Source organism: Aptenodytes forsteri, unplaced genomic scaffold, assembly GCF_000699145.1.
Source record: "Aptenodytes forsteri isolate BGI_AS27 unplaced genomic scaffold, ASM69914v1 Scaffold119, whole genome shotgun sequence".
Lineage (NCBI taxonomy): Eukaryota > Metazoa > Chordata > Aves > Sphenisciformes > Spheniscidae > Aptenodytes > Aptenodytes forsteri.
The window spans coordinates 9,095,829-9,119,774 of NW_008796165.1; the positions used below are offsets into that span (position 1 = coordinate 9,095,829).

General features: G+C 40.2%; 1 protein-coding gene across 1 annotated transcript in view; it reads right to left on the minus strand.

The window, feature by feature from the left end:
- Positions 1-23,946, minus strand: part of SLC1A7 (solute carrier family 1 member 7) — a 61,985-nt gene that overhangs the window by 15,698 nt on the left and 22,341 nt on the right. Inside the window, exons 4-7 of the mRNA XM_009287380.1 lie at positions 15,972-16,014; positions 14,843-15,062; positions 10,876-10,975; positions 9,104-9,337 (exon numbers count right to left, since the gene is read on the minus strand). Of these exons, the coding sequence (XP_009285655.1) occupies positions 9,104-9,337; positions 10,876-10,975; positions 14,843-15,062; positions 15,972-16,014 (597 nt within the window). The remainder of the gene's footprint in view (positions 1-9,103; positions 9,338-10,875; positions 10,976-14,842; positions 15,063-15,971; positions 16,015-23,946) is intronic.

Consider the following 23,946-nt stretch of genomic DNA (forward strand, 5'->3'; position numbering starts at 1 on the left):
GAGCAGCGGCCCCCCCGGCCAACTCCCCCCAGTTTATATACTGAACATGACGTCACATGGTATGGAATATCCCTTTGGCCAGTTTGGGTCAGCTGTCCTGGCTGTGCCCCCTCCCAGCTTCTCGCTGGCAGGGCACGAGAAGCTGAAAAGTCCTGGACTAGTGTAAGCACTACTTAGCGACAACTAAATCATCAGTGTGTTATCAACATTATTCTCATCCTAAATCCAAAACACAGCACTGTACCAGCTACTAGGAAGAAAATTAACTCTATCCCAGCCGAAACCAGGACAGCTATATAAATGCCCTTAGGGATTGTTCCAGTTCTCACTGCATATTGACAGTAATCAGATGACCAGTTTAGGCAATGAATTATAACAGTAGTGAGAGCTTACAAGAGATTGGAATGCTGCTTGGGTTAAACTTTAAAACATCCCAGTGGGCAACAGCTCTGACCAAGAAACTACTCTTTCTTTTGTCACAGAATGCATTAAGGCAGTAACGTCCTACCTCACGCACAAGTAATTTCTTATTTCTGCAAGGGGTTAGGCAAAGATCTTATCAACAACACGCCTGAAAATAAAAGCTACAGACCAAGCCCCTGTATTCAGGAATATACAATCCCATTTCCTCTCTGGGACAGATCTGCCCATGTCCCTTGTGTGATCATATAACAATCACATAATTGCAGGTCATATAATAATGTGTACATATGTAAATGAGATATAAATATGTATGTGTGTGGAATGGTATGGAATGGAGTGGAATGGTATAAGACTGTTTGACAGGTGTTCATTTTAAAATGAGCTTGACCCCTTCCAAACTTTAAACCCTCGATTTCATACTCTCTAAAAAAAATCTGCTTTTTGTTTTCATTAACTAAGACAATTAATTAAATATTATCTGGTCATAAATTTCCTAATTTTTCAATAAGATGAATGCATTTTAAAATAGTAACACACCTAAACATGTTTATCTTTATATTTTATCAGCCTTTTTGTAACATTCTGCATTTTACCATACAGTGTCACATTCACTAATATGTCATGAATAATTAAACTGCATTCAAGTGAGGGAGGGGGTATTTTTTATGCCACGTCAGTTTGTACGGAAAATAAATAATACCACTGAAGAAAATATACAAATGGAAAAATATTTTCCTTGTTATGATACTCATTTTAATCTACTGCTCAGTATTTGATACTATTTAAATAGATGTAAAATAGCAAACTCCTTCAAAATTATTCTGCAGTTACCTCTTTAAGGACATAAGTAATTACAGGGGAAATATTGGTACCTTGATACTAAGGTCTTTACTGTTCTGTTCTTTTGTGATCTACGTGCCCTGAGTCATGAAATATAGGCGTCTTTCCACTAGTTTGGACAGTTCAGATTGCTCAGTTGCTGTGTGTTGTGAGCCTTATATCAGCAATGTGGCTCTGATATCTAAATCTTATAACAACCATTATATGTTCCTAACGGAGGACAACACATTTGATCTACAAATTCTTTCTCAGTCGTTACATGTGACCTACAAAATCACAGAGAGATTCTGAAAGCTCTGAATTCATAACCCCAAGTTTGCAGGAATGCATTAGCAAAGTGTTTCCACGAGTAGGAGTTGTCATTTTGTATTTGTGCAAGCTGTTGTTTGAGGAAAGTAACAGTGTTTGGAAAGGAAAAATAACTTCCTGCAATAGAAACACAAGGATCAAGACAAGTCTATACTTTCATTATGATATCTCTGTTTTCTATAACCTTATAAAATCTGACTGGTGAATGATTTACTACAGACTGGCAGTCACTGCCATGAAAATCTGGACAAAAGTAATTCTCTAAGTATGCAAATAAACTGAAAGGTCAAGGAAGCAATAGAAATCTGATTGCCTCTGGTAACTGGGGTATATTCAACTTTTTCATTCTGACAGTTCTAATATTTAATCAATATTTACTTTGAAAGACAAACACAGCAAAGCATAACCCCCCCAAACTACACATTAGAAGTAATTTCTCTCTTGGACATGCCTATCATTTTTCACACATTCATTTGTGAATGACTGAAATTCTCTATGTCTTGTTTACACTAAAATGTTCATAAAATAAAAGGGTGAGGCTGGGGCTCACAGATAATGTAGAACTGAAATCCCTGGTGTAGCTGTAACTAGGAGCAGACCGCCACAGTAACACTTCTAGATGTTCTTAACTATAGGCATAGCCAGGAAGCAATTACTAAACTTACTATTCATTGCGCCCCTTCCCTGCAGCTACTTCAGTTGTGGAGGGTTACTTGTTTTTAAAGACAGTCTTTCCTCAGCCATTTGGCTTTTCTGTAACAAAACCCTGTCTAATTTCTTTGTGGGAAAAAGAAGACAAAAAGATAATCTTACAAGTCCTTTTCCACCTTGCTCACACTTTGACATACCAGAATTTTAAAACTAAATGCCTTCCTGTTCTGAGGGCAGAGAGCTGAACTGTGAAACGTGCAAATTTTAACCGACTGACATCTTCCAATTTGGTTGAGATGTGACAAAGATTGTGAAAAACAATCCCATAATACCAATGGCACAACCAGCAAAAACTGTATCTATTATTTCCACTGTTGTAAACAGAATGTATGACACTGTTTTTGCAAGAATTCAACTTTTAAACTTGTGCATTATCTCACAGAGATTCAGGTGCTTCTTTCATTTTAATTTTGTGCTGTTAGAAGTAAAATTTCTAGGGCACATAACTAGACATTGATTTTGTTGTTTATTAAATATTATAATAAAAAAGAAAATGGGCAGAATGTAAGTGCAATGATGATGAAAAACGTGCAAGATATTGAAAGGGAGCAAATTTCCAGGTCACAGATTCTTGTACCTTCCTAGCACAGGGAGCTACCACATACAGTCTCACTCAAATTTATGACATCACATCTTAGAGCTAGTAGACTGTCTGTCCTAACTATTCCTATTGAAAGGCTTTCCAGAATTCACTGTTCAGATGAGAAATTTAATTTATGATCTAGATGTATTCTTTTCAATTTACACTAAATTTGCTTTTATGTGCTTTATGCATTTCTCCTTGCACAAATCAGTCCAGCTGTTACAACACGTATTGTTAGAAATCAGTTTTGTCCCCTCTCAGCCTGGATTGACCCAATCAGGTCCATCAATTACAAGATTGCTACTTTACATCCCTGATTACCCTTTCGGCACCTGTTTTAATCTGAATGAACTTTTCCTGAATACAGGTGACAAAAGTTATGTGGAGTATCCTAGGAGAGGTTGTCTTGTTCAATGATGGTTCATTTTTACTCATAATGTATCATCTGGCACATATCAAAATATGTGTCTTATTTAAGGCTTTGGCTCTTGGTGACTTACAAGTGGCAAAGAATAAAAACATTCCTACTGTCATTTTTGGGTTATATTAATATATCATTTCAATGGCTGAAGAAAAAAAATTCTCAAATAAATAATCTGTCTTTCCAGTTAAATTAGGTGAAGTTTGTTTTCTTGAAAGCTGCTTTATCTAGTGTTAAACAGTGGAGCGGTAACATGAAAGCCTCACATACAACATTTATTAGGAGGAAAAAATACTCTAAAGCACTGATTTTAATCTGTTAAGTCTTTTAAAAACTGTCCTAAAGCTTTCAGCTAAGAGGAGAGGTATCTTCTCCCAGCACTAACTCTAACAGTTAAAAATACATTTTTAGAGTCTTATCTCAATTTTGGGATAAAAAGCTGCAGCTGCAGAGACCGAGCATAAGCTAATGCTGGATCAGGCCAAGCTCTTACTAGTGTGAGCCACAAAGACAGCTAGTCACCGTGGAAGAACAGCTGCTCAGCCTGCTCTGTTTGTCTTATCATTTAAATGCATTTTGATATTTGCTCCAAAAAATCAACAAACTGATCTCATCTCCCTTTTGCTAAATCTGCCTTTAATTTACACTGTGCAATAGCCAAGATCTTAGTGTTTCATAAGCAGCAAAACCCTTGAAAAACTCATGTTTTATCATTTGTCTTCAGAGAAGATGAAAATCACTTCTTTTGATGGGATGTACCACTGAGAAGATGCTACTTTAATTCATTAATGATATGGAAAGATGACCTAGAAAAATAAAATTCCCTCATGCCATTGGAATGAGGAAAGCTAAAATCAAGAGGAATTTTGCCTGTAGGCCAAATACTGCTTTTTCAATCCAGTAAGAGGTGACAAGATCAGGGGCGATGTGGGGGGAAGAAAGCAGCGAGTCAGAAATCCACAGCTATGCGGGCTGAATACCACAGAGCAAGGGCAAGGTGGGCAATGACTGCATGTGCTTTACACACCTTACTGATGTAGTAAAGAGGAGCTGTGTACATCGCTATGGGCGCCTCTTGCCAAAGCCAGCCTGTACTGGGGCCGAGGGTTTGGCTTCAGGGGCTGGCTGGCCAGGTGACTGGTGCAGGGACTAGGTGCTAGTCGTAGGGATTGAGTTCATTGTGTCCTAAATGATGCACCAAAGGAATAAGAGATCTCCGTCTTCTCTGTCCCTTCTCTCCAGTAATGTCTGTGCAAACTAAAATATTGCTGTGATTGGGATTTCTGGAGAAATATAAGGGGATTGAGAATGGGGTGTAGAATGTTCAGATTCAATAAAATCATTGCCATGAGACAGCTGTTCAGTGGCTTTCAGGTTCCCTTGTGTTACATTCTGGGGTTTTGTACCTGGTATTGTTTTTGATTCTTGCAGTTTGACTTTTAGCTTAAAAAGAAAGCTTTCCACAGGTGCAGACTAGCTGGAATGAATATCAGGACACTGATCTGTGGTTTTCTTTCTATCTTTAGATGTAGACATGAACTGACACAGAAACATCTGCAAGAAACACATCAGTACGCTTAAAACCAACTCTTTGTTCTCCTCTAAGACGATCTGAAAATCCAATACCCACATTATGAGTGTTATATAATGCCCCTGTGGCAAGTATTATTTAACCAAATACAGATGTGTTGACTGTCAGGAGAAGCAGCTCTCCTGTCCAGCCCCAATTATTTGTGCATGTTCTTTTGGCAACAGCTCAGTTATGTGCAGTATCCATTCCTTTCAGTGTAACGAAGGTGAAAAGTTCAGCTATCTCTAGACAAGGCACTGCTATTTGAGCAGAAAAACATTAAAAACCATGTTGGGCCTGTGTTGGATTTGCAAAATATAGACACTGGTAAGAAGGAGCAAACAGAGCTAAATCCATCAAACATGTCCAAGCCCCAGATTCGTAAGTTCAGAGCCTTTCCTCAGGACTCACCTTAACTTTGGTGGTACATTAGTTTCTGACAATAAAGATACTAAATCTCTTCTGGTAGCAAGTCTTGCTGGTGATTCTTGACAGGCTGAGCTGCCAGCTGGCGCCAGAGCTCTGTTCCCGAACTACACCCTCTCTGGGCCTATAAATATGTAATTATTCCTTGCACAGTGGAAGGGGAGAGTGTGCTATTTCAAAGTACTCGATATCCCTGGGGAGGGGCTCTCTCCTGGGAATCAGGTTTAAGGGAAAGCTGAATTCCCCATGTATTCCCCACTGTCAGCGGGCACTCTCACATCAGCTTGGGGTAAGGAAATGGGGCTGGAGAAAACCTCGAGTAAGGATTGGTTTACCCTGGAGAGACTCAGCAAAGACACCTCTCTCACCAGTTCTGTAGGTTGAGATTTTTGCTTTATAGCTATGCCTGATGCCTGCCCAGCTCTCCTTACCACACTGGCTTTTGGGGCTCTTTCCTAGGAGCCCAACTCTTCCCATGAAGATCTGAGTTCCTAGATGAACCATAGGCATCCTGTGTGGTTGAAAGTTGCCTAAAAGTTAAGCTTTGCAATGACAATCACTGTGATATGCAGGTCTTTTAAAAGAGCTAGCTAACATTTGCTAGAGAGTGTGCATGTTCTTTCCTTATGCTTCTACAAGTAATTGAGAAAAAAAAACCCCGATCTAAAAATTCTCAAACCAACCATTGTTTGACTTTCTCCAAGTAGTAATATAACTTAGGCGCTCGTGTAAAACAGGGGAATCAAAACCCCTGCATAACTTTGTAGATCTGGTTGTGTATTTTGGTTACTACATATCATGTCTGACTCTTTGTTTTATGACTATGATTGATGATATTGGCATTGGAACATTTCTAACCTTGAAATATACCACAAGCAACCTGGACCTGAATATATTATGAACTGCAAAGAGGGCCCTTCATGACTGTAAAGTGATTTGATACTCTCAGAGCTAGAGACAGAGTAAGGAGATGAGATCCAATGAAGAAACAAGCACAAGCCCTGAAAGTGTTCAGACCAGTAAAGGACTAGTAAATTGGTTATAAAATCAAAATGCAATGCTGATGCAAAATAGGGAAAATTAAGAAAAGTAATCTGTTTTTGAAAATGGTGGAATATGTGCTGATCTTTTAAGTCTCGATTAAACCTCCCTTGATAAAGAGATCTATACTGGTGAAGAAGTTGGTTATTTTTGTTGTTTATTAACAGAGAAGAAGAGAAAAGGACAAACTCTTCTATAGATGCTAAAGGTAAAACGAGGAACAAAATTTTCTCTTTTTTTCCCTAAAAAGAGAAAAATGCGGATTAGATTTTTAAGACAAATTATCTTTTTCTAGAAAAAGAGAATTAGTGGAATGGCACAGATTAAAAAACCTCTCAGCAATAGAGTTCTTCAGAAACAGAATTCTTAGAGGAGCAGGGCAGATAGTCAAGTGTGTCAAATGTGAACCTGACGAGCCTTTTCCAACACTAACATCTTCGAGTTCAAAATTAGCATCTTACTTGAATCTGGGGATGTGACGACATCTCAAGCTACAAACTTTTTATGTTCTAATAAAAAAGATTGCCTTAATTATTTAAGCCTAATTAGAGTTTAAAACACCACCCAGCACATAATTTTTTCTTGACTTTGTATTTCACAGTATGTTGCTCTTTATAGGTCATTTTGGAGCAAACTGTTATATATGAAAACACCTTGTAAAATGAAACATAGTGGAAAGCCAATACCTTCCAACTGTACTGAAATAATCATTCCTTCCTCTCCTTTCTTTTAATTCCTATACATTCCTTCTGCTCTGCTTACTCCTGCCCTAACCACTGTACGCATATTCATGAGAGAATCAGCCATCTGCATCTGACCTTCCTGCCCCAAATTACCTTGTTGGACCTTGCTAGAACTATAATGAGCCTAATCAGGCCAATGGGCTGGGGATAAAAATTTTAGGCTCTTTTCCCAAGTCTGGCACAGGTCTAGTACAACTTAAGTTTTCTCTTTTTCATTGTCCCTTCAGTAAAATAGAGATTATTTCTCTTTTAGCATTGACGGTAATTACCGCATTGCAAAGTAATGTTTTGTAACAAAAATAAGTTTTGCAGATGATTATAGCAAAAATGAATGACATCAACTAATCTGAGTTCAGGGAAGTTACATTGTTACTTCTCCATGTATTTATTTACTTAGATAATTCGCAGAAGAGTTCCAGATTTCTGCAAAACTCACATAATTATTCATCAGTGATGATGGTCTATGGAAAGCCGTATGTGCTGATTACGTAATGGCCCTTATTAGACTATTAAAAAGAAATCATTTAAATCAAAATTTCACTGCATACATCATTCCTGCCTTTTCCTTCTGTAATCCCACCAATTACAAATGCACTTTATTTCTAAGTGGGTCACTCCATTGTAGGAGAGATTATGTGAATTCTTCCTCAAGGAGCTTGAGAAGTTATGGAGAAAAGTAAGATTAGAGGCACAAGGGATAAGAAGCTGGTACAATACTATTGCCTGAAAGGACATATTAGTCATCAGAGCTCAACTTATTATAGAAATTGTTATAAGATGGAAGAAGGAATCGGTATTTAAGTATAACTAGATGAAGTACTCCTCAGTCATTATTGTTAATTAGAATAAATATTTTGGGGTTAATAAAACCTTTTAATTTTTCATTATGTCTCTTCATAAACAGATGTTCCCAATTTGTCATTGATTTTGTACTAATTACTAATTTGAAGTCTAAATTAGGTAGATGAAGGTAGGTGTTGGTCACTAGCTGTCATCATTTCAAAGTCTGGATAAGAATTTAGTATTTTCCAGTCTCTCTGTAAAGTAACAATAATAACTTTAAAAATCCAAAAGCAAAAATGAGATAAAAGAAAGGTATCTTTTCCTTTCTTTAGCCCTCTTCCTTTATAGCCGACAGTAGAAATAATAAGTATGTAAGATGTGCTAAAGAGACCTATTTACCTGGCATTTTCCGCTTGTACTGTGGCTTTTATTACGGCATAAAAAGTGGTAGGTATAGCTGCTTTTGTTACTTCAGAGTAACAAGCCTCCAGCCACAGATGCCATGAAACTGTGTTTTCATTATATCGGCTACAGGGAAATGTTGGTTTAGTTGTCGTTCTTGTCTCCACTCCATGCAAGTCAATTCCAGCCCTTTCAAGCACTTCTCACGCACCAGTTTATCCGTGTTGGGAGTCATTTTCATAATCAGTTCACAAGCTGTTTCCCATTTTCACTGTACCTTTGTTCAGCTATGGTTAAAACTCATTGCACATCCTCCCTAAAAAGGATGCAAAATATATTATTCCTTGAGTAGAACAGCTAAATACTTTCCCAGTGCTGGACAATAGCTTGCAACCACAGTATTTCTTAAGGTACCAAGAAACAAAGACTAAGATGAGTAAAATGTTTCCATATGACTGAACTAGGAGGTTCTCCACTAATACCAAAAATGAAGCCTGGACAAACTGTGTGTCCCATAATATATATTAACTTTGTAGAAGCACAATGTTTGTTTTTATGGAAAAATACCCTTATTTCCTTTCTAGTCCTCTAAGAAAAAACATTTTTGTCCAATATTTTTTAAACTGAGGAAAAACAATGTGACAAACATTATTGTCAAATGGCTCCCACAAATAACTTCCAAATGTTGAGACACACATCTTTTACAAATATACCGGTGAATTTGACACAGGCCATTGTTCAGATACAAATATATCTGCTCCAGTACAGCTATAGTGTGCTGTTCCCAAGAGAAAGCTGGAGTAAGGATCTAGCAAGTATTTTGTTGCATCTGTCTAGAAACTGTGTAATACCTGGAGGACGTGGCCAGAGCAATGAGCAAGGCTTGAAGAATCCCTCTGATGAAGACAATGGGATTCTTCTTGGTGATAAAGAAGTACATCATTGGCAGAATAAATAGCCCATGCACCACCAGGCCGCAAACCACCGTAATGGCATAGAAACCCAGTTTCTTCCCAATGGCTGAAGGGTCATCCATTTCTAAGATTTTACCAGCAATTAGGAACACAATTCCGAATGGAAAATACCTGAGCAAAAAGAAAGACAGTCGTTATTAGGAGATAGCTCACTTCCATCAAACAGTATGAGACGGGAAATCCTTGTACTTCCAGTAGCAGTGCACTTACAGCAGCCTGTCTGGAAGCGGCACAGCTGGGTTCCGTTGTTTTGTCAGACTAAGCCCCTCTCTCTCACCCCTGAGGAGTGTGCCCAAAGCACTGGGTTAAACAATCTTTTATGTGGGGTGCTCCTCAGCACAGCTGAGGTTATGGTGCTGGTCAGGAATGACTTCAAAATGTTTTGGTTCAGAAGGCAGCTCTGACTTTTTAGCTTAAGTCAGGTCATTTACTGGGGAGAAGGGGAATGAATCCTAAGCTCTGCTCATGTGCTTGTGCTCGTGTAACCATTCATGGCTTTTAGTTGGAAGCTGTTAAGTAAATGTTTATGTTGCCTTTGGAAGACATAGAAGAAATACCAATATGCATTAGACATGCTCTTGGACTGCCTGGGTGTTTGATTCAGGGCAGATAGTCGGAAGAACCCCCTCTGGACTGGATGTGGGATAGGTCCTTTATCAAAACTGTTGTGCTTCTGTGCGTGGCTAGATGCAAAGAAAGACATAGGTGCCAAAAGAGCTTAAGATTAAAAAATAAATAAAAATAGATCTGGGGACATCCAGCCATCTTCCATTTGCAGCTGTGCCATCTTCAGAGACTTGCCAATTCCCTCTCATCCTTCCAGAGCAATCTAACCAAGCGATCAGTCAGACTGGACCAGGTAGCTGGAAACAAAGGTTGAGTGCTGGTAGCGGGATCCCCCCACATCGGGCTGAGCCACATTTGGGGACCTTCTGAAGAGTGGGGAAGGTGCTAAGCTCATAGTTTTTGTTGTTGGCAGTCACCTACTGTTCCTCTGATCTTTGGAGCAGGTGGGTATGCAGGTCTAGCTGGCTGTCAGTGTAATTTAGGATTGCTCTGAAGGCTTTTCTTAAGTGGCATGGCCTAGGATGGTTCACTGAGGGCTATTCTGCCAAGCACTCTGGGTATATCATCTCCACTGTGCCGTTCAGTGCAGAGATAGTCAAGCTAGCAGCAACCATACTAACGACAGTACAGGCACATCAGCATAAGAGCCCAGCCCTCTCCTGAGCAAGGTGAAGCCAGGCTAGTATTTCGAGTGGAGCAGTGCTGTAAGAGATGGAAGTACCAGCCTGAGCATCTCATCATGCTCCTCCCTTGTGTGGGCTGGTTGTATTATAATCCCTCTTGGCCTGCCCAAGGATTGGCAGTGCCCCTAGTGCATACAGCACACACCCACACAGCTATACCATGTTATGTTATTTGGGAGTAATACAGAGGGTGCCTCTGTCAAAATGACAGTACAAGCCAGGGACAGGGTGTGTGTGTATGTATCTTCCTTCAAATGCTGAGGCCCCACAAAGCTAAGGATCGTTCACCCTTATTTATTTCCCCAGAAATAAGTTTATGACATTTCTGTGCATCCTCTTCTATTGAAATTTTCTTACTCTTAAAAAAATATTGATTTTCTTACTAAAACAGTTACTTACCAAACAGCAACTGCCACTATCTTCATGACAGATTCATTTAAACACTGGCAAAAGCTGACCAAAGGAACACCACTGTTCCCCATTCTTCCCAACATTATACCTGCAAACAAAGGCATTCAGGTTCAATTTCTCAGGTGCTTTCATGCAAAGCCCCAGTGCTTTTCCTCCCTGCTGTAGTTCAAAGTGAACTAAGTAGGAGATGACTGGAAGAATATAGATCTTCGTGCTGTATAAACAGATGTGGTATCTGAAAATCTTACCTTACACACACACAAACACAATGAGAGTGTGGGGGAGCCAGGTCACAGGCTTGTGCTTTGGCTCCATACAGGGCACTCTCCCCTAGCTCAGTGTTTTTTCTTTTGCGGTTCCCTGAAAGTTTCCCTGTGGTGGTACAGACTTTTGTGCTGTAGATTTACACACACAACCCCCCCCAGTAGCAAGCCTGTTTCCTTAACTATCTTTCATAGAGCCCTGAGATGGATTTAGCTGCTCTGAGGGATCCATGGGAGACAAACTGGAAAACCTTTTTCTAATGAAGGAAGCTGTCTCTGCCTGCAGTCTGCCTTACTGCTGTGTGCTGCGTACAACTGGGCAGCATCCATGAGACACTCCTGGGGAAAAGCCAGTATTGAGGTTTGTTCTGGTAACGGGGAGTTAATATGGGGAGTCTCCATCCTCTTTTTAGTTTTTTAATAGATATTTGTCTACATAATAACAACCAACCCTCATAATCAATCAGACTTTGCAAACTTGGGGGAGATAAGGAAATGCAAGTTCATGTGAAGAAAAGCCAAACTGCTATACAGACAAACCGGCAAAGAAGAAAGCAAAGAAAACCCATTTATGCACACCCTGTGCTCAGAAAGGAAAAGAATACAGCTCTGGGATGTGTCATCTAACCATATATTCTCCAGATAGTGTTAGTTTCCAATAATGCATATAAATAGACATAATTTTCCTATTTTATTAATTTTCTGCCATCACTCCCTGAAAGGATTATAAGTGATCGAGTTAATTGCTCAAGGAAGCACTTCAAAAGCTAGCTGCACCAAGTGAGACTGCCTTTGAAGGGAGTTTCATGAGGAAGCAGGGGGCTATGAGTGGGGACGTGCTGCCGCTTGCTCTGGATATGCAGTGTCCTTGCTTTGAGCAGGAGCTCAGGCTCTGTCCCTCAGAGCCCACATCTGCACTTGCGAGCTGGGTCTCAGGCAGCACTGCTTCAGCGCAATCCCCTCCTGAGGCAGGGAGGGAGGCTCTCAGCTGTTTTATCCAGGGATTTCACAATAACAGTGTATTCAAGATGTGGGATTATAAGTCTGTTAATATTCATCTAAGCTGTAACTTTTAGGTCAGAAAACAACACTCTTATTAAGCATGTTGTTCATCTTTGGTAACAGGACATTGAATACAGTTCAGCTTTTGTAGCCTGGTTGGTGGCAGTTTTACAAGAGTCTTAACTTCTAATTCTGTATAATGCAAAAAAAAAAAAAGGAATGCTTTCTCTTTTATTTTACAGGAACAACTGAAATTTGCTCTTTAAAACACTGTCCTACCTAAGCATGTGGCTATTGGTGGGGACAGACAGGGCAGTGGGCAGGACTGGGGCCTCCTGTCTACAGCCCTGATGCACCAAGTTCCATTTCAGTGCAAACATTTTCCTTGTGGTGAATAAATAATGTGTGCTCCTTCACGAAAAAAAGATCAGATGTCTCAACTCTTAGCCACTTGTCATAATCTCTAACAGAAATTCCTGCACACTGTGAGAAAAGGTAGTATAGCTAATCACAGCTGAGCCCAGCATCAAGGCGGTACTAAGAACTCATACCCACCCTAATGCCATTTTTCTATGCCAAAGTGGTGTAAAAAGACCTTTGTGCAAATAAGACTCAGCCAAAGTGAGCAAAACTGTTACCAAGGGCCAAGGCCTGTATACATTCTTTTGCAATAAATAAAAACTTTGGAAGGATGCTGTTCTTTCATAGAGATTCAAGCCACATGTCTTCTGTTTCATTGCTTCCATTTTTGGGGGGGCTGAAGACAGCGATAAATGCTTGGCTGCATCCTTTGTTCAAAACAACAGCCTGAAATAGTGACTGGTAGATGACGAGTTTTGAGGGTTTAGTATCTCAGGTTTGTTCGTGGCTGATACAGTCACAGGTGACCCAGCAGCTGGGACTATGCTGTATGCGGCAGTACCGGCAGTACATTTTCTGTACATCAGCCAGGAAGAAACCAGCTCTCAGCTTCCATCTCTTGAGCCCCAGGCCAGCAGTACTTAGGGGCATGGTAAAAGTAACACATTCAGTTCTGGGAAGACAATGAATGATCTGTGCTCAGAAGTATAAAATAGCCCTTGATCCTAATAAGCACATGTAATTAATTCATTCATATCCAATACTTTTTGACTGGAATAGTGTTTGCTGTGACATTGTACTTTGGGAATTGACTATAAAATACTACAAACTGGGGGACAACCAGTTTCCAGCAGTCTTGCATATGGAATACCACCTACTGGAGAAACTAAAAAAGAGAGACGAATCTGCTAATACCAGGCTTGATTTTTGACCCCTTGTGCTGGTATGAACCATAATATAATAAATACAGTCAAAGATGTTTTATGGAACTACCTCTGCTGACCAGATTAACTTCCAAGAATAAATTTAGATAAGGAAAATTTAATCAGCATTTTCTTGGAAAAATCATCAGAACTTTATGATTAACTAGGGCATGTTTGTTTAAATTCCCTCTTCCAAATCCACAAACATAATATAACACACGTGGCACCAATGAGTTCCTCCAGCAAGTTAAACTGAATAAATTAGGCAGACAGAAGCTCTTAGTGTCCACTGTGATAAGATACTAGATGGTATATAACTATCAGCATTGCAGGATGGCAAAAATAAAATCAAGAAGTTTCAATCAAAAAGAAGATCCACAGATTTAAAACTGATAAAACAGTATACCTTTGTGGCTCACTTATTCAAGATATCACTGAGGTTCATTATCTGAGTTGGGTTCTTACAGTGACAGTTATATTCTACACTAATCATGTGGTAAAATGTGACTAAGAATGGGCAAGAACAATAGATGGCAGGTTCCAGGGCTAAAGTAATTTTCTGCCTGCTGAGGGGAACTTTAGCCAAGGAGTTGGTCTGGGAGCAGGTTTTGTTTGGACTGCCAGCTGCAGGGGTGAAACATCCAGCCATGAGAGCGGGGGGTGTTTCAGCCTGATACCCCCTGAACCAAGAGCAGTGCAGGAAGTTCTTTATTCCTGTAATACAATACCTGGAGCTCTGGGCATTAGAAGTGTACTAACTTCTTGGGCTTTGGAAAGAAAGTCTGCTACAGACTTGTTTATTTCAGAATTTCTTGAAACTTTGTCTGAGATTTTTGTTACTGTCCAGAGAATGAAATAGAATATTGGCAGAGGGGCCATGGGTCTCACCTGGTATAGTAATTCCTACCTCCTCTGAGCACACTGTATTAGTGTTTCTTACAGTCAGGAAAAAATGGTTCATAAATAAAAGCTCAAAATAATCCAGAAAAATTTAATATAAAAAGAATGTAAGTGCATGCACAGAAAACAGAACTGCATGGAACAAAAGTCATCAAGGATTTTGAAGATTTGTCTTCAAAAGGTTGGGAGAACAGCTCTGTTTCTTACATCAGGAAAAAATGGTTCATAAATAAAAGCTCAAAATAATCCAGAAAAATTTAATATAAAAAGAATGTAAGTGCATGCACAGAAAACAGAACTGCATGGAACAAAAGTCATCAAGGATTTTGAAGATTTGTCTTCAAAAGGTTGGGAGAACAGCTCTGTAACAGTCTTGCCGTTTTCCCCACAAAGTTTAGATAGAAGCAGTTAAAAAAGGTGAATCAAGAAACCAAACAACCCAACCTCTATCTTTTTCTCTTAAATGGATACTTAGATTATTACAAACCAAACATGTCTGAAACCTACCCATTGTGGCAGAGAATATCACAATCCCTAGCACATTCATGCCGTCACTAGTGCCCGGTTCTGACTTGTAAATCACTTCAGGAGGGGGAGTGATATCCAAGGCAAAATTCTGGATATTGGATCCATTCTCATCCTGGACTCCATATATTATAATGCGACGAGTGGTGCTTTCAGATGATGCTTTGTTAGATTTAATGATGGGAATACTCTTGGTGCGATACTGAAAGAAAACAAAATAGTTTTTATTATAACATCCCAGCAGGAATTAATAGTTTAATGAGACCTCCTAAGTGCTCTGTTTCAACAAGGCTGCATGTTAAAGGGACAAGCATGAAAAGAAGAATGACAGCTCCTGTCCCTATGCTGCTAAAATCTGTAAAAACACTTGAATTTTTGGAAAAGCATAACAAAACCAGAGTTTCCTATAATCAGACCCTTGTGCAGAAAACACATCGTCTTCTGATAGAGCTACTTTCCTGTAAGACATAATTGGGAATGACTCCCTAGGGGTTTGGAGTGCCCTTCTCTTTGTCTCACCAGAGGTAAGGTTCCCATGAAATATTCCCCCAGATGAAATAAATATACCCATGCCTCTTGCTCACTCAGAACTTTTAGATGAGGTTTTCTGGCCAAATTCCAATCTGAGTAATTAGATTCTTCCCAAATACATTATTTTATTGCTTTAATTGGACATGGTATTCTGTCCTTCCTTTGCGCAGTGTTACTGTGCGCTCTTAAAGAGATTCCAGCTACTCTGTGACTGCAGTCCTGTGGTAAGAGAAACCATGCTCTAGGCATACTGGCATAAATTGTTCTGCTTCCCTACAGCACCTTTCTCAAGGTCCTCAAAGATCTGGCCTCAGGTGGAGGTGGAGCCGACATAGGTGTGCATGTCTACTTTCTAGTCACACTGTCCTTTTTATGCTTGTTTGTTTTGCCTTCAGATACCAAGGCTGCTGAGGCTAATGGAAAGGGACTCATTAATTCCTAAATGGTGAAGTAATCTGTATCTGAAGTATCTGAAGTAATACGCAATGTCTGTATCTGGATTCTGTTTTACGAAGATACATGTTTTATATGATGCTGGCTCACCTCTTTCATCAGTGGTAAAAGGAATATAGCCACTTACCTGCTTGAACGTGGCCTCAACAAGATTGGCTGGAAACATGTTCCTAAAAATGAACAAATAGAAGAATGTTTTCTATGGAACTGAAAACAACTTTTGTTTATGGTGTCTTGGGTCTCCCACGATAAATCAGTTATTTACCCTCCTAGAGACCAAGGGCTGGACAGGTGCAGAAGACTGCCACTCTCTCCCGCTCATGCCATACAGCTGTACCTGACTAAGCAAGGCTCAACAGAGAGACAGTTCCTCAGAATTAAAGTTTTGGGACTTGCTTCTAAATACCTAGAGTGAGACCCAGGATCTCTAGTTTCAGCTTCTGGCTCTGCCAGACAACAGTCTCCGTGTTGTAACTGGGGCAACATAATTGCTATAATTCCCTTCCCCATCTGCTAACTGGGGAGAATATTCCTTTATTCTGTATTTTGTCTTCCCTACTTAAATAATGAGCTGTTCAAGACAGAGTCAGTGTTCAGGGATGTACTGCTGAGACCCCTGGGTGCTGTAATCTACTTTGGGACTTCTAAGTACTCCTGTGAGATAATTCATAAACTGTAGTACCTCCTGATACACTTTCATCACTAAAATTGTAAGTGATGTAGACTTTGCAGTAGTTTGGTCAAGAATAGTTTGCTTTTCAAAAAGAGGATCTCATTCTTGTTTAAAAGAATTGAGATTAGAGCTGTACAGTCTCTGCTAAATTTTATTTTAATATGGTTCTGAGGCTTCAGAAGAAGAGTCTGAAGTGAGACCAACAGCTTCATCTTTGCTCACAGCTGAGCTACGGAGGAAGACAATGACCATACACTGTGAGATCTTCAGCGAGACCGATAGATTTTTAATTCCAAAAGGGACTCTTGTTGTCATCTTTTCTGACTTTCTGTGTATCTCAGTCCATAACATTTCACCCAATAATATCTGGAGCTAATTTATAACTTCAGTTTGAGCTAGATTACTACTTTGCAGAAAGACATTCAATCTTAATTTGAAATGGAGAGCACACCCTCTACAGGCTTCAAAGAGGAATCATAGTATAATTGGGCAAAAAAGCTAAAAAGTCATATATTTCCATGCAGCATTTGGGAATCAAGATTTGTGTGATGATTCTAATAGGATCATTTTCAGAACTGATTTATTTTCAGCCCAAAGCTTCTGAACCTAGGGGCAGAAGACAGTGACAGCCTATGACCCAACTATATGCTTTCATATACATACATTTATGCAAGGAGAAACTCCTGAAATCTCAAACCAAGACACTTATTCAAAGTCCTGCTCAAGCCCCAAGACAAGACAACATTTAAGTATATGTGAAAAGCCCATTCTCATTCCGAAGAGAACTGCTATATATATATATACAGTTAAATGCATGCTGAACTGAGACATTTTCCAGACCTGCTTTCCTCTTTGCGGCAGCAGCATATGCTTGCTGCTAATGGAGTCGCAGCAAGAGCATGCTGTGCAGCACTGGCTTAGAAAAAACAATTTTATTGCTATTTTAAGTGATCATAATGTGACATTATGGTCACACTTAAAATTATGATGTAGATTCTGTTTCAGTAGCATCAGGCACTGAGAGCAATTGCTACAAAGAGGTAATTAATTATCCTTTTCAGGGTAAAGCAGAGGGAGAAGAATTTTAATTAAAGGGTAGTAGTACTGTCTAACGATTGAAACAGAAGACTGAAAATGAGAGGGTTTTTTGGCCTGCTTCGTGAGAGCAGACAAGCCACATAAAGGCATCATATGTCATTTTGGTAAGGCTGTTGCTTTAGGGCAAACTAGTGTTACACAGACAAGTGTCAGGCAAGATATGAGGTTGATACACAGCACTTTCGTTACTCTTTAACTGTCCTGGCCTTTCCTCCCCTCAGTGCAGGCGAGACAGTTCAGATTACCTACCCCTTGCAGCCTGATCTGCTACCTGGCATTCCTGCGGGATAACAGCATACACTAGCTGTGCTGTACACTGCAACATCTCCTTCCATTTTACCAATCCTGCTTAAGAGCCCTAGGTATGATGATGGCTGTGCGCTACGGGGATGTGATAGCAGAGGACAGCAGTTTTGGCCATATAGAATCATAGAATCATAGAATGGTTTGGGTTGGAAGGGATCTTTAAAGGTCATCTAGTCTATCTTTCCATATAAGGAAGTTATCGTAAGTTAGCAAGACTTAGTTAAATTAATGCAGTCCCTTTGTACACACTTTCATTTAATTGGAATGATTTAGCTTAAGACATTTAAGACACTGTGTAGTGATGTGGTTAGCGATGAACACTCACTACACCATTGTAAGCAGTGCTGTACGTCTGAGTGCTGTGCTGCCATCAACAGAGCTTTCACCCTAGTAACAACAGCGCAAAACACTGGGTTATCTCTGCAAATCATCCATAAAGCTGATGATTCTCTGGTTCAAATGTCAAATCTGTAGCCAAAGCAAGACACAGACAACAGCCAGCTGTGCTTCGCTTTCCTATCAGATGCAGACACAACCTTCTGCCTGAGCCCCGGGGGGCTTGGCTGACACAGGGGACTAACTGAAGCTGGATGGAGCTGGACCTGGGAAGACAGGAGGGGGAAGCACTGGAGAGAAAAGACAGTTACTGCCTTATTATGATCATAAGGGAATTCTGCTTCCAGATTGTTAAAAGCTTCATTAGTATTAAATTGTCTTTGCTTTGTGATTTGAGATGATCAGATGAAAGGTGCTACAGGAGTGCACAGTGTTAGTGTGATGATTGTGCTCTGACCTGCTGTGTGAATGTGAATTATTCTGAAAGCATAGATTCACACTGAGGATTCCTGTACAGCTCTGAATATGAATGTCACGTATGAGCTGTAGCTTTACAAAGAAATATGAATTTAACTGCTGATTATTTCCACTTTCTTCCTTAGTTTTATTGTCCTAATTAGTAGAATTAAGAACAAATTAAGACTGCTCGAGAAAGGAAATATCATATGGTTAGTAGCTGGATTAAATGTTAGACAAATTCATGGAGGATTAAAGAATTTTGTTTCTTTATCATTCTTTATCCTGCAGGAATTACAACTACCCACTTAATACTGGATGCTGGAATTCTCCCAATATTTTTTAATATATTAAGCACTGTGATCCAGTCTTTGAGACTAGCCTTACCAAAGTTACACAATTTATCTAGTGAAGGGCTGACCTGAATGCGTTTGCCAGAGCTTTGGCTTATTTTTTATTTTAAGCTGGTTTACTTGGATTGAAAAAATCCAGTATTAGCCAAAATTTTGTTTTGTTAATTAAAAACATTCAAGAGAGCAATTCGTGGACAAGAACCCTAATGGACTAAAAACAAATAATGAGAAGAAAGTATCAAACTGTCACCTAGAGCTGGGGGATGACTGGGAGTGTTTGTTGGTTCAGTCAGGCCTCTTCAGAAACACTTGAGAAATTCTCGCTTTAGGGGTATGTTTTGCTGCACGTTGATATTTCCAGCCATGAGCTGGATGGTTGGCAGGGATCTCCTGGGAATGTTTCAGAACAAGAGACTGAAGTGAGACTGGTAGTGGGGGATTTGACTTTTTACCATGGAACTGGGATGAGGAGGGCTGGCGGGATCCTCACCACTGCCAGCCAGCCTGGCTGCCTCAGGGCAGCCCTCCTGTGGGTCTCTGTCCCACCAAACCTGAGCATTGGGGAATGCTAGCTAGGGTGGGAACTTCAGTCTAGCACAAAATCCAGACACTTGCATTTGCCCAAACATATTAAAAAATTAATGGCAGGGTGTTGCAGCCTGTTGATCTCTCCTTGTGCTGCTCACCTATCTTCCAGGCATCCAGCCTGCAATCAGATTGGCCCCTGCAGATCTCTACTAGCTTTACTGCAATTCAGGACAAGACAAAAATCTACCCACATAGATCTGGTATCAGGATCATAAAGTGAGGCTGTCTCTCTACTCAGAACAGGAACTGTGTTTATCACTGACATATATTGAATTAAAGACACTGTCAGTAGTTACGAAGCAATAATTCAAGCTGAGCTACTCATTGCTGTCACCACCTATAAATGCTGTTGTGTTTATTCAATTAAGAGAGCTAAGCAGATAAAATACTTCTAAATTTCCAGCATTACTTTCGGATTGCTTACAAGATACAGGACACAAAATAATAATGTGGGAAACTTAAAAGTCATCTGGGATTCATTTCTCTAGTACAAGCAACATTATCTCTAATCTCAGTGGCACAGTTCAGCATTCCTGGCAAAAATAATTTCACATAATAATAGGGAATTAAATACAGTGAATAACGTTGAGTGAGGCTGGTGTGGAACATAGATAAATTTAGGTCTAAGACAAGGATATGATTGTAAAACAGAAACTGAGACATATGGTTTCTGGTTACATAAAAATTAAGAGCTAAATACTGTCCGCCCTGAGGAAGAATATTTTCCAGAGCATCTTCTGCTTTAGAAATTCTGCCAGACAAAGTAGGGGCGTTCAACAGAGTGAATGTGCATGAAACTTCAATATCAGCTCAGTGAACCTTCTACAGACCGTGAGCTATTGAGCCCCAGCTGGCACAGCATGCCTGACCTGCATTTGCTGTGATAGCAGCATATACGCACAAGTGACCTACTAAACACCTTCTTTGACTACATCCTGCTGTGATGCACAGGCTGGTTCATTCTACTAGCTAATTTTGGAGTCCTTCCCTAATTCTGTATGGGATAAGAGGATTCAGACATAAGGATGTATTGCGTTAGAAATGTGTATGCATGACTAAGACAACATGTGTTCTGCAATTTGATAGCCATGGAATTTGAAGAAAATCCTGAAGACTTCTATCAAGTATAGACAGCACCTGGTCTAAGGAGCAACTCTGAGAGTGCAGCTTCTCATTTCACGTAGGACTCCCTAGCACCTTACCACTGCTGAAAGTGGGAGGTCCTCTTTCCTTCTCCATTGTCTGCCAGCAATTAACCTACCAATTAACACTATTTGCTCGTTTTTGCTCCCCTAGTATTCCGCTGCTAAGAAGCTGAATTGTGTTAGGAAGCCATTTTTCAGCTCAGGCCGTGCCTTGGCACTGCCCCCAGGACATGGGAGCCCTCTTGCTCTCTTCAGAAGGTTGCTGACTCTGAGAACTACAGTAGTAATACAAATACCAGCACTGTTAAACTGTTTTACTGCTCATGCCGTTAGACGAATTGTCCACAGAACATGAGCCTACAGCTACTGGGATAGCCAGTTTGATGGCTGCTAGATAACTTCTATTAGAAATAATAGGCCAAATTCTGGTTGCAGTTATACTACTGAATATCTGAAATACTCATTCTAAGTCCTGACTACAACATCTGTTAACTCAAAGCTTTTGCAGATCTTTTTAATAAGAAATTAGGCCAGCTGCTGTAGCATAAGAGCAGCCACAGGTACAGCAGATGTTTCCTCGACTCAGAACACCCATTCCCTGTGGGGCACGTAAGAAATTACCAGCTGCGTTAGCATAAGACCAGCCACAGGTACAGCAGATGTTTCCTCGACTCAGAACACATTCCCTCTGGGGCACGCTGTGCTCTGCAGTAGCAATCTGGTTTTGCTCTCAGACTTTGATGTTATCAGTACCTAATCCCTGCCACACCAGACAGTCTTTGGCTGCAGTCTCCCACGCTGTGGAATTAAAGCCACCAGACTGGTTTTTTGCTACATATGCACCCTAATGATATTTTATTGGCCTATATTTGCACTGGGCATAAAACAGCTTTGGACACTCTGCTCTCGAATTTGAACTAGCACAGCTGAGCTTGCAAGAACATTGTTTTAATACTGGGTATTTGACAGCATTCTAATACTTCAGTGTTTGAGATCTTACCCTGTCACTCTATACAGCAAGGGTACAGAGAGAGTAAAAATGGAGTCTGAGTAGCTTGACATGACAACTGTAAAGTTTCCAGCTTTTACAGCTGAGCACAAGAATGAACAGCACTGTGGTTCCTATTTACTATAGGCTGAGGTTCTTCTCAGTGATATTGTCTTAATCTCAAAAATTCGTTTGCTTTTGCTGTCCTCTGCATGATTTAATCAGCTGCGTAGACTCCTGGCTACTGTTACTGTACCACATGAGCCACAAATCCTGTCCTTAGTCATATGGGTATACATCTGAAATACCTTCCTGCTGGTGTCGGTGGGCTCCATCGGGGTTTGCACTCCTGAAATCAAGGACAAAATTTAATTCAGCAAGACTGAACAAATGACCTATCTCAGGGCCCACGGGAGGGTGCATTTTGCACATCGGTAGTCACCTCCAGTGCCTCATTTCTCAGTATCAATCTTACTACCTCCTGCTAAAAGGACCAAAGAAGGCTTCTGCAGAATTAATGAGGCATCTAAATCCTCATTATTGTGATAAAAGATACTAATAGAATGCAAAAATCACTAATCGGGTCTAAGGATTTTGTCTTGCTTGTCTTTTTTGCAGATCAGAGCAGAACCCCTGTTGTGGAATCATTTTGCCAAACACGTGGACTTTTTATCTGTCCTGAGGGTGACACTGTTGCATGGCCTTTCGGTTCCAGTAAGGGATCTGGAGGGTGAACCTCCTTACCCTGCTTCTTCTGAAAGAAAAGGTCCTGACACAGCCCCAATGGGGCTATGGCTTTCTGAGAAAATCGTTCTTTGGAGTGGAAGCGTTAAGTACTTCACATCTTTAGGAATCTTGAAAAGGCTGAATCATATCAAAGGTAGCATGACAGGCCCAACGCATTTCCACTATGGTTCCAGCAAGGCAAAGTTATTTCATAAAAAGTGTACGTTTACAATGGAAGATGTCCAGGCCAATTGTCATGAGGATGGATGATTTATTTCCCTTTAGGGTTGAAGCTTTCCTAATGCAGTTTTAACTCCTGGCCCCCATGCACCTCCTGCTCTGTGACTAAGGCCTCCCGACCAGACAGCAGAAACTGCTTCGTAGTCCATCTCCCCTGTGTTGTTTTTATCATGGAATTATCTTTTTTCCATGTTGGTTTCCTTTTGTGCCAAATAGGAACCACACATTTAGGGGCTTCAGAGTCCTTTGTAAATACTTGAGGTTTGGGCTTCTGTGCAGCTTGAATTGCTTAAAAATTAACTAGAAGCGAACATCTGGTCACATACAGTGCAGAACAGTGCTGGCACCAGGCTGGTTTTGTGAGATAAAAGAAAACTGGCAATCTGAAATGAGTAAAAAATGGTAGTTTGCCATAGGGAACAGATAAATATTTCTATCATAGCACACAGTGGCTTTTGGCAAAAGGTACATGAATGTAGGGCAAAGTTACTAAAAAAGTTCTTTCATAGTTTAAGCCCTGGATCATTTAATGCAGCCTTAAATATCTTATTGTGTGTATATACAATTCAGTCTTCAGCTGTAAACTTTTTAAAGTGTGATTTCTGGTTCTGCACAGCCTGGACTTTTTCCAAACTGCAGCAGATATTGGGTTTCTCCTGCCCTATTTTCAAGAAACAGAATTTCTATAAAATAGAATATAGCCCTTAGCTTGAAAAGAAGGAAAGGAAATTATTTTAAAGAGTGCCCAGGATTCCCATGAAAACATAAATCCTCTACAGTGTTTATATCCTCTTCTAACTATTAATGGTATAACCCCCCCCCTTGGTTAAGCCAGATTGAGTTTCCCGGTACCTGCTATTAAATTGGATGCAATCCTGAATATTCAGCAGTAAAATGCTCTGACTTATCCTTCCAGTAAACTTCAGAAATGTACAAATTTGTGTGTCATGGGTTAAGGCATGATTTGATCCTGACTGTATTCACGAAATTGTTTTATTTGGAGCTTTCGAACTGAATAAGCTTGTGATGTCATGCTGTCTGGTTAGACTTGAGAAAGACTACAAATGTATGTGAACCTTGCACTTGCTGGTGCCCAGATTTGCACACGCAGTCAGCCTTATATAAAAACAGGAGGGTGAAGCCCCAGTTTGGCTGGGATTTGGTTCCTCATGTGAATGTTTATAGTGTTTGCT